The sequence below is a fragment of the Chiloscyllium plagiosum genome, chromosome 9, assembly GCF_004010195.1.
Source record: "Chiloscyllium plagiosum isolate BGI_BamShark_2017 chromosome 9, ASM401019v2, whole genome shotgun sequence".
In the NCBI taxonomy this organism is placed as follows: Eukaryota; Metazoa; Chordata; class Chondrichthyes; order Orectolobiformes; family Hemiscylliidae; genus Chiloscyllium; species Chiloscyllium plagiosum.
In genome coordinates, this window is record NC_057718.1 from 79022027 (window position 1) to 79038800 (window position 16774).

Genomic DNA, 16774 nt, shown 5'->3' on the forward strand with positions numbered 1-16774 from the left:
TAAATACATGTAAATCCTGTCCCTCAGGATTCTCTCCAACAACTTGTCCATCAGCAAAGTCAGGCTTACTGGTCTATAGTTCCCTGGCTTTTCGTAACCTCCTTTCTTTAACAGTGGTATCACGTTAGTCAACCTCCAGTCATCCGGCACCTCTCCTGTGACTATTGATGATACAAATTTCTCAGCAAGGGGCCCAGCACACACTCCCCTAGCTCCCCACAGAGTTCTAGGGTACACCTGATTATGTCCTGGGGATTTATCCACGTTTGTGTTTTATGCTGTCCAGCAACACCACCTCTGTAATATGCACATTTTTCAAGATGTCAGCATCTATTTCCCCACATTCTATATCTTCCATGACCTTCTCCACTGTAAACACTGATACAAAGTACTTTTTTCATATCTCCTGAGGTTCCACACAGAGGCTGCTTTGCTGATCTTTGAGGGGATCTATTCTCTCACTGGTTACCCTTTTGTCCTTAACGTAATTATAAAATCTCTTTGGATTCTCCTTAACCCTATTTGCCAAAGCTCTCTCCCTTTTTGCCCTCTTGATTTTCCTCTTAAGTACACTCCTACTGTCTTTATAGTCGTCTCAGCATTCACTCCCTCTCTGGTGTCCATACCTGACACATGCTTCCTTCTTTTTCTTAACCAAACCCTCAATTTCTTGAGTCACCCAACATGCCCGACACCCACCAGCCCTGCCTTTCTCCCTAACAGGAATATACTGTCTTTGGACTCTAGTTATCTCATTTTTGAAGACTTTCCTTTTTCCAGCCATCCCTTTATCTGCAAACATCTGCCCCCAATCCACTTTTGAAAGTTCTTACCTAATACCGTCAAAGTTGGCCTTCCTCCAATTTAGAACTTCAACTTTTAAATCCAGTCTATCCTTTTTCATCACTATTTTAAAATTAATAGAATTATGGTCGATGGTCCCAAAGTACATCCACATACTGAATCAGAAAAGTTTCTTGTGCATGGTTATCAAATTCATCTCGATCTAAACCCTTAACACAATGGTAGTCCCAGCCTATGGTTGGAAAGTTAAAATCCCCGACCATAACCGCCCTATTATTCTTGTAGATAACTGAAATCTCCTTACTAATTAATTTTTCTCAATTTCTCACTGACTATTGGGAGATCTATAACACAATCCCAATAAGGTGGTCATCCCTTTCTTATTTCTCAGTTCCTCCCAAATAACATCTCTGGATGTATTCCCAGGAATATCCTCCCGAAGTACAGCTGTAATGCTATTCTTTATCAAAAACGATGCTTCACCTCCTCTTCTGCCACCACTCCTTCCTATAACATTTGTATCCTGGAACATTAAGCTGCCAGTCCTGTCCCTGAGTCACATCTTTGTAATTGCAATGATATCCCAGGCCTGTGTTCCTACCCATGCCCTGAGTTCATCTGCCTTCCTGATTCAGCCTCTTTTTCATTGAAAATATTTGCAGTTTAACTTTTCAGTCCTACGTTGTTCTCTGCTTTCTTCCTGCCTACCCCGACTGTTTGACACACTCCTTTTCCCAACTGTACCAGTCTCCGATTGATCTCTTTCCTTACTATCTCCCTGGGTCCCAGCCCCCTTCTTTGCCAGTTCAAATCCTCCAGAGCAGCCCTGGCAAATCTCCCTGCCAGTATACTGGTTTCCTTCCAATTCGGGTGCAATCTGTCCTCCTTGTACAGGTCACTTCTCCTCTAGAAGAGATTCCAATGATCCAAAAATGTGAACCCTTCTCCCCTGCAGCAGTTCCTCAGTCACGCATTCATCTATCCTCCTCATTCCTACCCTCACTAGCTCATAGCACCAGGTGTAATCCAGATATTACAACCTTGAGGATCTCCTTTTTTTTTAAAAAAAATTCCAGCCTAACTTTCTACATTCTCCCTTCAGAATCTCATCCTTTTCCCTTGTGTCATTATTTCGAATGTGTACAATGACCTCCTGCTGGTCCCTTTCCCCTTGAGAACATTCTGCACCCTCTCTGAGATATCCTTGATCCTGGCACCAGGGAGGCAACGCATCAATTCTTATTTCTTGTTGCTGGCGACTGAAACATCTGTCTGTGCTTCTGACTGGATAGTCCCCTATCGCAATCGATAGCTTGGAACCTGATGTACCCCTCATTAGGGCCATTCTCAGTACCTGAAACTTGGCTGAGAGTCCATCTCCCTACATTTTCCAAAACAGCGTACTTGTTTGAAATGAGTATATTCACAGGAGACTCCTGCACCTCCTGCCGTCCTCTCCTACCTTCCCTGTAGTTAACCATCTACCTGACTGTATCTGCGGCTTTTCTCCCTTCCTATAACTGCCATCTATCACGTTCCCCAGCTCTTGTAAATTTCTCAATGTCTTTAACTGCCGCTTCAACCAATCTATGGTGGCATTTGCAACCAAACATACTTCCTGCAGACATAATCATCAGTAACATGGAAACTCTCCCTAATCTCCCACATCCAACAGGAAGAGCATTTCACTCTATTAAAGGCCATCTTTTGCTCCTTCACAATCTACAGACCCAGAAAATACCCCAGTCTTACAGCTCTAAAAACACTGCTCTAGGATAAGTTAGTACTAATGGTTTATATTTTTAAAGTTTAATCAAGAGACAGATCTCAATAAAGCATATACAGAGGAACCTTGATTATCTGGCATTCGATTATCAGAATATCAAATTATCCAGCAAAATTGCAAGGTCCTGATACTTGGCTAAACTGTGTTATCCAGCGTTCGATTATCTGGAATTTGGTTAACTGAACGAAATACTCCCTACCCGTGTCCTTTGGATAATCGAGGTTCCTCTGTAATTAAGAAAGAACCCTCTCTACTCACTATTGTAGATTTACAGCAGGATTACTCTTAAAACTATGCATTTATCTGCTCCTGTGCTGTGATCTCTACCACACAGGTTCCTCCAAGGACAGCTGTGAATTTCGCTGTTTGTTTATTTTTCCGAGACACATACCCATGTTCAGAAACAAGTGCCTTGTTTTGATCCTTTTCCCCTAAAGTTACAAAACAATGCAACAGCATATAAAATAGTAATTGCTGCTCCTGGAATTTGAGGCAATCACCTCCAATACCTAAAATACATCAAAAAGGAGCAGTTTTTACAATTTTTTTTCCCCATCCTCTCTCTTGGATTACCCAGAATCCTTCTAAATTCTTTTCAAGGTCATTGATCCCAACCCTATTGATGCACAACTTGAGCCCTATGAACAATGCATTGCTATATCTCTCTCTGCCCTTGTTGCAGTAATTTGTCTTATAGTATTATGGATTTGCATTAGATTCCATTACCCAAGGTGTTGTCCTACTCATTTAATATTTAAATACTGGTTTGAGTGCACCTCATTTGTGGAGGAATCCTACGTTTCTGATTTCTTCCTGCCAAGCCAGCTTGTCATCCACTGAAAGCTACTTACTAGTAAATTTGAAGGGATTGTTTAATTAGGTTGTTGAGAAACCTGCAGTACCAATGAAATTTCTCATTACTTGGGAGACTTCTTTCTTTTCTCTCCCCAGTGGTTTTTGTCATTAATAAAACATGTATAGTGTGTAACCTATAAGTCTGTGTATGCACATTCATGTTCACTTGAGCCTGAGGGAATGCTGATATAGATAAACCAAGGTTCTCCCCACCCAAGCACACGTTGTGGTTGCCAACTGGTTGTAAGTTTTTAACTCCTAAGGTTTTGCCCTAAGCAACACTAGTGGGTGGCTCAGTGTTTGGCACTGGTTCAAATCCAGCCTCTGGGCAACTGTCTTTGTGGAGTTTGCACATTCTCCCCTTGTCTGGGTGTTTTTCCTCCGGGTGCTCTGGTTTCCTCCCACAGTCAACCATGTGCAGGTTAGGTGGATTTGCTGTGCTAAATTGCCCAAAGTGTCCAGGGATGTCCAGGCTAGGTGGATTAGCCAGGGTAAATGCAGGGTTATAGGGGTGTGGAGGTGAGTCTGGGTAGAATGCTCTTTGGAGGTTTGGTGTGGACTCGATGGGCTGAATCGCCTGCTTCCATACTGTAGGGATTTTAGTAGCTGCTTATATGTATCCAAAGCATTTGTGCAACAACTGGAGTAATTTGTTTTTCATTTCTCAGGGAAAACAAAAAATCAGGGGATGTAGCTTCTGAAGATATTGAATCAGATGAATATTCTGATGAATCTAGCATTGAAGGTTTTTATGGAACTTCACCACCTAGTACCCAACGACAGATAAAACGCATGTCAACTAAACATCACAGGAATAACGTTGGGAAAACAGACAGTCGCTCTGGTAATAAAGGTTAGTATGATTCAAAAGTTTGCTTTGCTTTCCTTTTCATTAGTATCTTGTAATGAAAGAGTGCACTACTATTAAATAATCCCAGTTTTGAAATTATGATTGTTTACAGCAGTGGTTGCTGTCTAGGATGGGTACTGACTTTGCCTGATACAAGGATACTTCAATTCATTTTTTAAACTAGCATTGGTCAAGTTGAGCTATTTTCCATTTTGCACCAACTTTATATACTGCATGTAATGTTACTATAAATGTAATAAAACATTTCAAGGCACATCTTTTATTGTGAAATGCATTTACAACATGGAGTCACAGAGGACAATTTGTTCAGGTGACCTAAAGTTTAGTCAAGGTATGTTTGCAGTATTTCAGTTGCTTAACCAACATTTTGTACAGTTCCAGCTTAACCTCCATACTCTTGTCTTTATTGGTTGGAGTCAAGGAGGTAGATTTTAAGGAGTGTGTTAAGGGAGGGAAGCTAAGTCAACAGGTAGAGTGTTTTCGTGAGGTTGTTCCAGAGTTTGGAGCCTGAGTTGCTGAAAGCTCAGCCACCAGTGCTGAAACAATTAAAATTGGAGATAAATAAGGCTTACAAACTCGTTCATAGATGTTTACAGCACAGAAGGATATTTGGCACATTGTAAATCTGTTGACAATGATCTGACTAGATGAATTCTATTTTCCATTGCTTGGCCTAGAGTACTGAAAACTGTGGCAAGGCAAGTGAATATCTAAATACTGCCTAAATGTTATGAGTGTCTGATTCTAACACCCTTTTTTAGGTGTTGAGTTCAGACTCCCACCACCCTCTGGGTGAAACATTTCTCCCAAAACTCCCTTCTTAGACTGCTATCTGTTGCCATCAAACTGTCCCTTGATTATTGATCCTTCTACTAACAGAAAAAGTGCTTTCCTATCCACCTTGTCTATGCCCTCATAATCTTGTACACCTCTATCAGGTCCCCTTTCAACCTTTGGTGCTTAAAGAGAAACAGCCTATCCAGTCTTTGCTCACAGCTCAGATCCTCCAGCCCAGGCAGCATCTCTTCTGCATCTTCTGTAATGCAGTTACATCCTTCTTATAACTTGGTGACCAAAATTTCATGCAGTACTTCACTTATGGCTTAACTAGCATTTTATACAGTTCCAGCTTAATGTCCATATTCTTGTCTTTATTGGCTGAGGCGAAGAATACAGGTATTCCAAGTATTACCTTAGCCACCTTATCTGAGAGTCAATAGATACCTATTAGCTAGAATTGCTCTTTTACCTTCAGGGATCTGTGGTTATGCACACTAAGGTCTGTCTGATGCTCGGTAATTTTCAGGGTTTTGCCATTCATAATCTAATTCCTTGCCTTGTTAGCTGTCCCCAACTCAATTAACTTGAGTATTTCTGGATTAAATTCCATTTTCTGTTTACATTTCCATTTGACCAATTTATTGATATCTTCCTGCTAGAAGATAGTAAATGGCTATCTTCTTAATTATTTCTTACTACAGCCACTGTTGTCATAGATTTGCATCCCCTATGTTTAGGTCAAAATCATTAATGTGCAGTAAAACAGCCAAGTTCCTTGCATCAAATCTCATTCTACTGGAACCTGTCTTTCCAGTCACAGAAATATCCCTCTACTAACACCACCACCTTCCTGCCTCTCTGGCAATTTTGGACCCAACATGGCAGTTTCATTTGGATCCTATAGGCTCTTACTTCCTTGACCAGTCTGCCATGAAGGACCTTTATCAAAGCCTTGCTAAGATTCATGTAAACCACTTCAATGTATTATCCTCATCATCACCCCTAGTTACTTGCACAATATTCCCTTAAGTCCAAGGTAAATATTCCTAATTAACCTGTCTCTCCCAGTGGAGATATATTGTGTCCTTCAGAATTCTTTCCAATAACTTTAATAACAAGAAGGCATGGTTAGAGGAGTGGAGAAGTCTTGAAGTTTGGGAGAGTTTACAGAGGTGGAGTGGAGTGAAGCTATTGCTTCTGAGAGCTTTTCAAAATAAATACGAGAATTTTCAAATCAAGACTTCTTCGGATGGTGCACAACAGGAAGCAGAGGAGCGAAAGGGCAAAGGGGAGCCTGAACTCAGACCATTTCCAAGGTAACTGAGGAACAGAGTTTGAGGCAGGGTCAAAAACAATGGCTTCAGTCTCCCTAATATTTAATTAGAGGATATTTCACACATGCAATGCTGGATGATGCAACTGATTTCTCCCACACCAGTCTTCAGCCACGCATTGAGCGCTCTCCCCTTGTTTACCCTATACCAATTTGTATGTAGCTCAGTTGCTAATCTTTGAGGTTTTTCTGCATCTTGATTTAGTACCTAGCTCCTCTTATTGACTATGCAGATCCTCTTTCCTGCTTCTACCTATGCCACTGGTGCCAACAGGGCTACAAGAACTGGATCCTCCCCTTCCCATTGCAAATTCTGCTCCAGCCTATAGCCAATATCCTGAACCCTTGCACTGGGCAGACAACAGAACTGTGTGGACTTGTGCAGTTTGCTGCAGAGCTGTTAGTACCTCTGATTATGCTGTCCTATGCTGCTGCTACTACATTCTTTCTGGTTCTTCCCTACCCCTCCCCCCAAAAGTTTTTTTCTTTGCAAACTTTTCCATGAAGGGACAAGTGGTGCAGAGCAATCCAACTACTTAGAGCATTCCAGGGCACTGAGGCCAGACCTGAGCTTTGCAACACTGAGGACTGATGGAACTTCAGCATGTAGTGATACTTTGTGTTGAGTATGGAGGGTCTACACAGCTTGATGCAGTCACACACAAAGGTGGCCAGCTTTGAGTATGTCCTGTTCTCTTATCCCCACGCACGTAGAGGCAGGACCATACGATCCAGAGTTTTGAATGGTGTCCTTGCAGACACGGTCCATCTTTGACCTTCAGATGAAGTGGAGGATGACTCAGCTGAATGAATTGGCACAGGCTTAGGGAATGGACCAGATCTACATAGCACGTAAACTAAGAGTACCTCCCATCTGGTGACCAGGTTTTTTTTAAAACTGTAATCGAAAGGGAGCGGACATCCCATCTGCTAGTTTCTGCCTCACCTTGGCACTGTGCTGCTCCCAAATTTTGCTGCCACACCCTGGCCCCTCCAAACAATATGCCCAGCATCATCAGATAATCTGACGAGTTCCCAAAGAAATGGCCTCACTCTTGCTTTGATTTTTACCTTGAACTGGTCACAGGTGCTCATGAGTCTGCACACTTAGAGCAGATTCGAGCAGAAAACATGTAAGTCCATGTACAGGGAGGGTTTGACCTGCAGGCCTTTGCTGCCTGGAATAGTGACCTTTCTCAGGTTCACATTCTTCCTGGTGCAAAAAATTGTATGCAACACACAAACAAGGCAGAAGAGAATGGGCAGCTCTGTCCGACTCTAGATCTTATTGGGAAACGGATTCCCATCAATTGATTGAGACTGCACTACTGATATTGTTGTGGAGTAGTCAGATCTAATTATGGATTCTGTCCCCAAAGTCCATTTCGGAGAGCATGTCCCTCATGTAGGTGTGCAGTATCCTGTCCAAGGCATCCTTCTGAGGCAGGCGTCCACCCTCCTGTCCTGCATTCGTATCCTTGAGAGCGAGGCTCTTTCAAATCTTCCTGCTTTGTATAGCGCATGTTTGGTTGGGGTGAATCATCCCAAAACAGTCTTGACCAGGTTGGCGATGGTCTCAGATAGGATTTTATAATCTGTATTCAACAGTGAAATTGGTCTCCAGTTTCTAATTTCCTCCCACTCTTACTTCTGCTTCTGATGCCACTCTTTGTTTTTCCCCAATGAGACCTGACTGCAGGTCCCTCTTCCCAACCTGCCTTGCTGTGATGGTGACTGCAGGCCCTACAGTTTGTTGAAGGAAGCAAAATGAGGTAAGTAATGCTTAGAGATGAAAGTGGAAAGACTTAGTGAGGATATGGAATCAGCACCTGGTTGGTGGTTAAATAGGGCATTGAGATTATGAAGATCCTGATCTGCTTGAGAAAATGACCAGCGAGGCAGTGGAATTAGTGGCAACTGTACAGAATCTAGCAGGGATTTAAGAGGATATGATTTAGTTTTGATCTACTAAGCTAAAATGAAACTGCATTGATCTAAGATTGGATTTCTGTGAAGCACCCTGAGCATATATAGGCAGTGAATTGATTGAGAGGGGTGGTGAGAACATAAGTCTGATTGTTGTTTGTATACATGCAAAATTTGATCTAGCGTGTTGAAGATATGCTGAGCATGGACCCTTGGGCACTTGGTAACGGAACGAAATTCAAAAGATCAGCCATTGTTGTGGATGCACTGCTTATAATATAATGGGTAATTGTGAAACCACCAAAACTAGACCACTTGAGATGGCTAAATGTCCTTGTAATCTGAATAATTTGTTTTGTACATTGAATTAAGATTTACTAGCTTCTGTTTTATCATCTGAAGTCATACCATTCTTATCCACATGAATTAACTGTCAAAAGATCTTAAAACCCTTTCTCCATTCTAGACTCTCCATTTTGTCCAATATTACTCTTCCACACTACCTTAAATAGATAAATGCACGTTGAACCACACAACATATACATAAATTGCTGTTGATGTACAATATTGAAATATTGTGTTTGAAAAGCACATTAGCACTTGCGTCTCAGTTGTGTTGTTGTGGAAATTGTTTTAGGCCATTGATTTTGACGTGAAGCAATGTTGAGGAAGCCACTGATACTCCAGAAAGTATTTCTGTTAATCCTACACTGCAGAAAAGATTCCTTAATCTGATTCTGTTCTAATGTGTTTCTGGTAAACCCCTTTTATTGTAGAAACTCAAACCTTACTATCAGAATTCTAGTGTGACCAGCGCTGTATTTGACATCGGCAGTGAGAAACCGTAAGATGCTCTGACAGACAGCAATTCTATAAAATAAGAGCATTTTGTGCTCTGGTTCAAAGATTTTGCTAATTATAACCTGCATAATCCAACAATTCATTACATGCAATGTGTAATTCCTTTACAATTTTGAAAAAAAACAGCATAAATGTTAATGGGGATTTTTACACATCAAATGAGACCCAGCATGGTCTGTAAATCTAATACAAGATACTTAGTGTGAAATTGCAATTTAAAGTATCTAAGTGGAGTTATTAATATATAATTAGAATGAAAAGGATGTGTTAAACCCTGTGGCCTTTTACATAGTACTGTGAATGGTTTCACATACTGCCAGTGCATTCCTTTTAAAGCAATTAAATATTTAGTATTACAAAAGCTTCATTTCCCTTTGCATTCTGAATAAATTAGTTATTAAATTTATTTTTACTCTGTTTGTCCACTAGAATAACTCCAGATAATGTGGGAATAATACAATATGCAGCTGTCATCACACTGGGTAGGCTCACAGATGGACTTTAATGACATTTGAAGCTCGTATGAGAGCCCATCTTTTTTTGGGTAAGGGTCCTAAGTTCAATTCAGTTCCTAACCAGGGTAAAAGTTAAATGCATTTAGATTTTTTATATATATATATGTTGCTGCTTAACATTGCAATATCCATTTAATGACAATTGTGGCTATCTTTGGGTACATAACTACTTTCTCTTGAGAAATAAATTGAAAAGACCTCTACCTGTAGGATTGATCAAACTTGGGGCCATTCCAGCATGATTTGTGAAAATCCATTTTAGATCACAGCTAAGAGTCAACGTTCTCTCATGGTTTTATATGTAGAGTTGTATCTCCTAAGTTACAGAAATTGATCCGATTTATCAATTCTTAATTATTCATTCGGCTTCAGTAGCAGTTTGAGGTAGAGGTTACCAATTCCAGTGCCATTAGAAATGGTTCTTTTCAGGCAAAAGTTCAGTATATGCGTGTTGGTCTGACTTGGGTAGCCATAATCTTAAATTGAGCTGTTTTTCATGTTGCACTTAACAGAATAAGTGACCACTGTCATAGTCAGTTGGTTTAAAGATTATCTGGACTTTCTCTGGAAGGTTGAAACCTGGACAACGACATCTTGTCAGTTACCTAGCTTACCCTAAGAGGTAGGGCTGTTGCTATTTTGTAGTTTGGTGTGTATGCCAGTGGGACTTTGAGACAAGTACATGGTTTTATTATATGCTCCATTATACTTTGTTAGCTATCCACTATTGAATGTATTTGTGGAGGGTGATTTCCCTGTGGACAGCAGCAGGTGAGTATGTATTAGTGAAGGAAACCGCTTGAGCTGTGTTGATCTCATTTGTTAAGTTTCTTTTATATGTTGTTGGCTGTTGACTGGAATCGTCAGTAACTTCGCTTTTAAGAAATAAATTGTCACCTACCAACCTATTGAAACATTTGGACACTTAAACACTTGCCTCAATATGGTAGCTACTGTTGTGAAAAAGGTTAATATGTTCATCCCTTGTTAACCCCATAATCTGCAGGTATTCCTTTTGATGCTTCAGCGGACATCAGAAAAATTATCAAAGGGTCAAGTTGCAAAAACCTTCATGAATAGTGTAAATATGCTTGGCGTTGATCCTGACTGGATCATTTGGGCCCATATTTTAGATTGCCATGTAGAATCTATGGAAAACCTACTTGTTAAATCTTAAAATTTTCCCTCTCCTTCCTTTCTGTATAATCAGGAAGACGAAAGGAAATTCTAGAAGTTTCCTATGGAGCATAGAGGCTAGTGTAGGCCACTCAGCCTCTAAAGCTTGTTCTGCCATGGGTGAAATGTATGTGTGCTCTCTTATCTTTCACTCCATATCTTTTTATGCCATTATAAAAGAAAAGTACTGCAAATGCTGGAGATTTGAAGAAAGAACAGTGCTGGAAGATCTCTGCAGATATAGTTGAGTTCACATGTCAAGTCTAATATGACTCTTCTGTGGACTCAATGTTAACTTAGTTTCACTCTCCACTGATGCTGCGAGACTTGCTGAGTTTCTCTAGCATTGCTGTTTCTAGCCCTTCATTTCATTGCCTAATAAAAATCTATCAATCCATCTTAAAGGTAAATTGCTCAGCATCCATAACCTTTTGAAAAAATACAGATTTCAACTGTTGCATGAACACCAGATAATTAATGCCTAATTGCATTTTGTGAAAAATCATACAGTTTTGACCTTTGTGGAATACTGTGGGAGCTCAACTAATGTGGCTGCTGTTGCTTGTACAATGGAGGTATTATATGTTCTTACAGTACTGTTCCATTGCGCCTGATTATGGGAGCACTGGCTGAAGAACAGAATTATAAAGTATTTCTGTAACAGAAGTAGTATTGGCTTTGACTGTGTGTTGCGTGCTGAAGTTTTTAAATATTTCCAGCATCAGATAAAACCTTTCCATGACAGAATCAGATAAATTAATACTTTGCAACATTTTATTTTGTACCAAACTTATATTTCATCAGGCTGACAGTAAACTGAAGGCAATTGTGTAGATTGTAATGGCAGGAGAGCAGTTGAAAAGACTAGACTAGCCCGAAGGAGGAGAGATCAGGCAGAAGATTGTGGTAGTTGAGCAGGGTATAAGCTGTGGGACTGTATAGTTAGTTCGTGTTTTCTTTTGAAACTAAGTGCTTGTTTTGATGTGTATGGGCCAGCACCTCACAGGCTGACGTTACCATGAAAGTTCCGCCTTCTCAATGTCACCGCTTGCCTGAGGTGTGGCCCTCCTGTTAAACTCACCACAGTTGTCTCTCTCAGCCGAGTCATATGGTCCTGTTGGGGCTATGATAACTTTATCTATGCTCCAGGTAGTTGTCGGGTCACACTAGGAGTTTTGAAATAGTAAAAGGAAAATGTAGCAAGATGATTTGTTCTGTTGCATTTTATTCTAAATGGTCATTTTTCAGTGAGTTATCATATTGTCAGTTCATCTCTGGGACCTCTCTTTAAGCCTAACACAAGACTGAGGTACATAAAAATTGCCTGTCCTCTGAACAAGAAAGGGGCGGTAGAAATTGAAGATTTGTTTTATAAACAAAGCCTGGGATCTGTTGCTGAATATAGATATATCGATATACTCGGCCTTTGAGATGTTTTACTCGGAATTGCAAATAAGACAGTTTTCAACAATTGATTCTGGCTCTAACTCTGTACTATAACTATATAGTAGTTATTTCCTATGTTATGGAGATGTTGCTGTTTTCTTATTATGGGATGTTTGTGAAGATATTTTATTGAGATTTACCCACTTTCTGATAATCCTTGGGATAGAAAATTCATGCTTATCAGTTTTATCATATCTTCCTCTGAAGTCACCTAAAGGTAATAAGTTGGTTTTTGACAAAATGTGGATTGATCAGGCTTTGGATATAATGATATCACTCTTCAAATTAATTGTAATAGTGTTGAGTTGTTTACCTATCATGTCACTTCATTTTATTTTCTCCTTACTGTATTTTGTTTAGTTGTACAAGGAGTAATCAGGTCTGGTATGAACTGAAAATTGGAACTTTTATTTTCCATTGCTCTCTGTTAAGAGTTGGCCAGTTTGACAATTGAACCTGTCTGTGGTAAAGTATTTAACAAAGAATGGCAATAATGCTCACTTCTTCCGGAAGATGATTAACTTGTATGCAGTTATAAGTTACAGGTTTTTCTTCTATAATGTGATGGGTACACTCTTGAGCAATCCTGTGCTATATAGAGAAACAGCGCTTAGTGTAATTGTGTTACAGCCAACACCCATTTTAAAAGTTCGCACTTGGAAACAGTGACCCTAGTTTGTCAATCGCATTATAGTGAATTTGCATGATAGCCGAACGACTTATTATAGGCTAGAGTCCAGACCAGATTTATTACAGTTCAAAGGTTTCCAGAAGATGCAGAAGAGTCATTAGTAATTCTTCAATGTGCAACTGAGCGAATGTTTTGTTCATAATCCAATGTTTTCCTTAAATTGAAAATAGCAGCAATATGCGTCAGACCACTCATTAAATGGAGTGAAAAATCAGCTGACATTTGAGTGTCCCCATTAGAACTTGAGGCTGTCTGCTTAGTACAGAGACCCCTCACTGATGGGATATATTTTAAACATTTGCAAGCCCTGTTGCATAGAAGAGCAATAGCAGTAGATAGGGAATTTTAGAGAAGAATTAGAGCTCAGGTTGTGGATCAAGTTGTCAGTTTGTTCGCTGAACTGGTGGGTTTATTTTCAGATGTTTCATCACTATACTAAGTAACATCTAGTGATCCAAGCTTCTAGTGAAGCATTAGTGTTCGGTCCTGCTTTTGCTGTGTCTTAGTTTGTTGTGGTGTGTGATATAATTTCTGGTTCTGTTCCTCAGAAGTTGGTAAATGCAGTCCAAATCTGTGTGTGTTAATGAGTTGCGGTTTCTATGCCACACATTTAAGAATTCCTGCGCATGTCTTTGTTTGGCCCGCCTCGGGGTGGATGCATTCTCCTGGTCGAACTGGTGACCATCTTCACAGACAAAGAGGGACACCAGTTCGACTGGGACAGGCCAAACAAAGACATGCGAGGGAATTCCTAGAGGCCTGGCATTCAAACTGGAACTCCATTAACAAGCACACAGATTTGAACGGCATTTGCCAACTTATGAGAAACAACTGGAAATTACATCTCGCACCACAACAGACCAAGACACACACACAGCAAGCGGGACTGAACACCAACGCTTCACCGGAGGCTCACTGATGATGTTGTTACCTAGCATAGTGATGAAATATCTGAAAACAAACCCACCAGCTGAACGAGCAAACTCCCAACCTGTTAGAAGAGAATTTGTGGGATGTGGTGCTCCCATGTAAATTGCATGCCAACTGATTTGGAGCTAGAACTGTCAGCTGCATCAAAATCTTAGGTGTGTTTCTAATAGCTCTGCGAGTGTACACATGCCATGTGGCCTCTGGCTCACTGCCACCTAAATCAAGGGCAATAAATTCTGGCCTTGCTCATCCCAAGCGCAGACTTTGAAGAAACAAAATCTTTTAGTTGTTTTAAGTTTATGACATGTTCAGTTTTATGCTTTTTATTACCCAGAATCAGAGGACAGAGCTGATGCATGACATTTTTTAATGCAGTTACGTTATGATTTGGAATACATTGTCTGAAAGTGGGATGGAAGCAGATTGAGTGGTAACTTTGGAGAAGGGGCAGAGGAATTAAATTGGGTATTATTCCAAAGAGCCAGCAAAGTTCCAATGCACTGAATGGCTTTCCATATACTATGATTCCATGATGTCCTTTATAGCTGCTTATTGCAAACTCTTGATCTCTATAGTAGTAATAAGTAAATGGCTCATTGTAGAGGTATGTATGACTCCACCTTGGTAAGATAAACAGAGCTAACATATGGCAGCAGACTTGATATTTTTGCGTTGGATCCATTTGTCCAGTTTCTTTTTGGGCAGTAATGTTCCGTTAGGATTGCAAATACATAGTTGTCCAAGTTAGTCCTTTTAAAAAAAATCAAGTAGGACTTTTGTAAAACCAGTGCCATAAGACACACTAGTTTGTCTAAAATTAATGGTTATTGAATTTATAGTTAAAACGCTCTGTCCCCTCAAGTGAAGGTAACCTTTACCATAGCTAATTCATAAATTAATCGTGCCTATTTCTGTTGTATGGTTAGCCATTTTAAACTTTGTGAAAGAGTTTTTGCCTTGGATTTCATATTTTTATATTTTATTGCTTGCACTTTTAAATGACGTGAAAGCAAAGACGAAATAGCAAAACAATTTGAGCTTTGTTGCAGTTTGTGTTATCAAAACTTGTACTGGTTTTAGATGGATGAAAACTCAGCTGCAACTTTCTTGGCCCTTCCCTTATTTAAAATCTACCCTGATGAATAGCAGGAATTGTGCTCTGATGGTTCAATAATTTCTTTTTGTAGCAGTTTCAGTTGACTTGTTGGCTATAGTGTTGTAGTAATTCTGCGCTCTCAATGAAATTAATTATTCAAGTTCATGCCGCAGGCTGATTAAGTATTTTCCACTGTTGGTTTTATAATTAAGTAACATATCATCAAAGCTTTTACGTTAATGTGATTCAGCCTTATTTGAAGGTGAGTTGAGTGCAAATTTCTGTTTTATGATGCTACCCAATACTCATTCCATAGACTGTCAGCCTTTGGCTCTGGTGACCAAAGGAAAACATATTTTGTTATGGGAACTGAATTAAAAAATGAAATATGTTTATTTCTTGCATGATTGCTGTTCTTTTTATAGTTTAGTGATGTGGTTAATTATGGCTTCAACATTAACCAATTATTAAAGTTAAGCAAATATTTTATATTGCTTCTATTAATTTGATATTTATTGATATTGTTAGAACTAATCAGGTTGCGTATTTTACTATTGACAGTTTCAGGTCTGACTAAATATATCCCTGCTTTAGCATTCCAAATGTGCCCATTTGCCTCTACTTACAATTTAAAGTTTTCATTTTGATATATAATATATAGCTATTAAATATTATAATCCCAGTTTGGAAAATATTGGGCAAACCTGATATTTTTAAAAATCTGGTTGTTAGACCATAAACCACGTCAAGAATACAAAGTGTGGAATATTCCTAGAGTACTGACCTTTGACAATGTTGGAAATGAAGTCCCTTTAAAAATTGACCAGAGCGCACACTAGAGATAATGGAGAGCCGTTGATGCTCATTGGAACATACATTTAGGGGCTGGTGGGCTCCTGTGGCACAATGGTGGTATCCCTATCTCTGGACTAGAAGGCCCAGGTTTAAATTCCACGTGCTCCAATCATATGTGATAACATCTCTGAACAGGTTGATTAGGAAATTTAGAAAAGGCTGTTTTCTTCATTAGGGTGGTTGGTTCAAAAAGAGATAACCTATTGGAGCTTGTATTGAACTATGAAATGCAAATAACAGTTGTAGAAAGCTGACTTCTGTTTTCTGCTTTGGTAAATGGGCGCTCAGCAATACAATGTGACAGTAGAGGATTAATTTTGATCCGTTCACATAGGAAGATAATTTTTTATCTGACAAAAGTATTGCTTCCAGGACTTCCTGATGCAAAACAACCTGAGTCATGTTTTCGGTGGTCTAACTATGATCACCCGCTTATTTTTTTGGAATTTGAATCGTGGAAACAATGGAGGAATGAAATGTAAATCTGAACTCTATTTCCGTATCCAAGAGGAAATGAGGAATGGATTTGGATTTGTCTTTAACTGGAAAAAGTAAAGTGTTTTCAGAACTGAATGAAAGCTACTTTGATGCTGAAGATTTACAAGAGAGCTAATTTGTCGGATGTCTACGAGAAGTGGTCGACTTCCGATAATTTAAGGTGACGGCCAATCAGCCCGTGGAACGATAAATCATGAATTTTGATTACTTTTCAGTCTTTAATCTAACATCAGAATACTGGAGTCTGTGCTTTAAAATTATTTTACACTTATTAAACATTTGGATAGATATTTGATTTTGACTGGTCTACGTTCTGTGGTAATGATTCTCTTCTCTTTTAAAACAAATGGC

The 16774-nt window shown here is 39.5% G+C and overlaps 1 protein-coding gene across 6 annotated transcripts in view; it reads left to right on the forward strand.

Moving 5' to 3' along the window:
• The window catches only part of map3k4 (mitogen-activated protein kinase kinase kinase 4), a 215982-nt gene that overhangs the window by 64352 nt on the left and 134856 nt on the right, over positions 1–16774 (forward strand). For 5 of the 6 annotated variants that reach the window (XM_043696303.1, XM_043696302.1, XM_043696299.1 and 2 more), the window contains one exon: positions 4114–4298. In XM_043696303.1, the coding sequence (XP_043552238.1) occupies positions 4114–4298 (185 nt within the window). Of the gene's footprint in view, positions 1–4113; positions 4299–9645; positions 9761–16774 lie in introns of those variants that run through there. The other variant, XM_043696305.1, reaches the window with a different exon arrangement.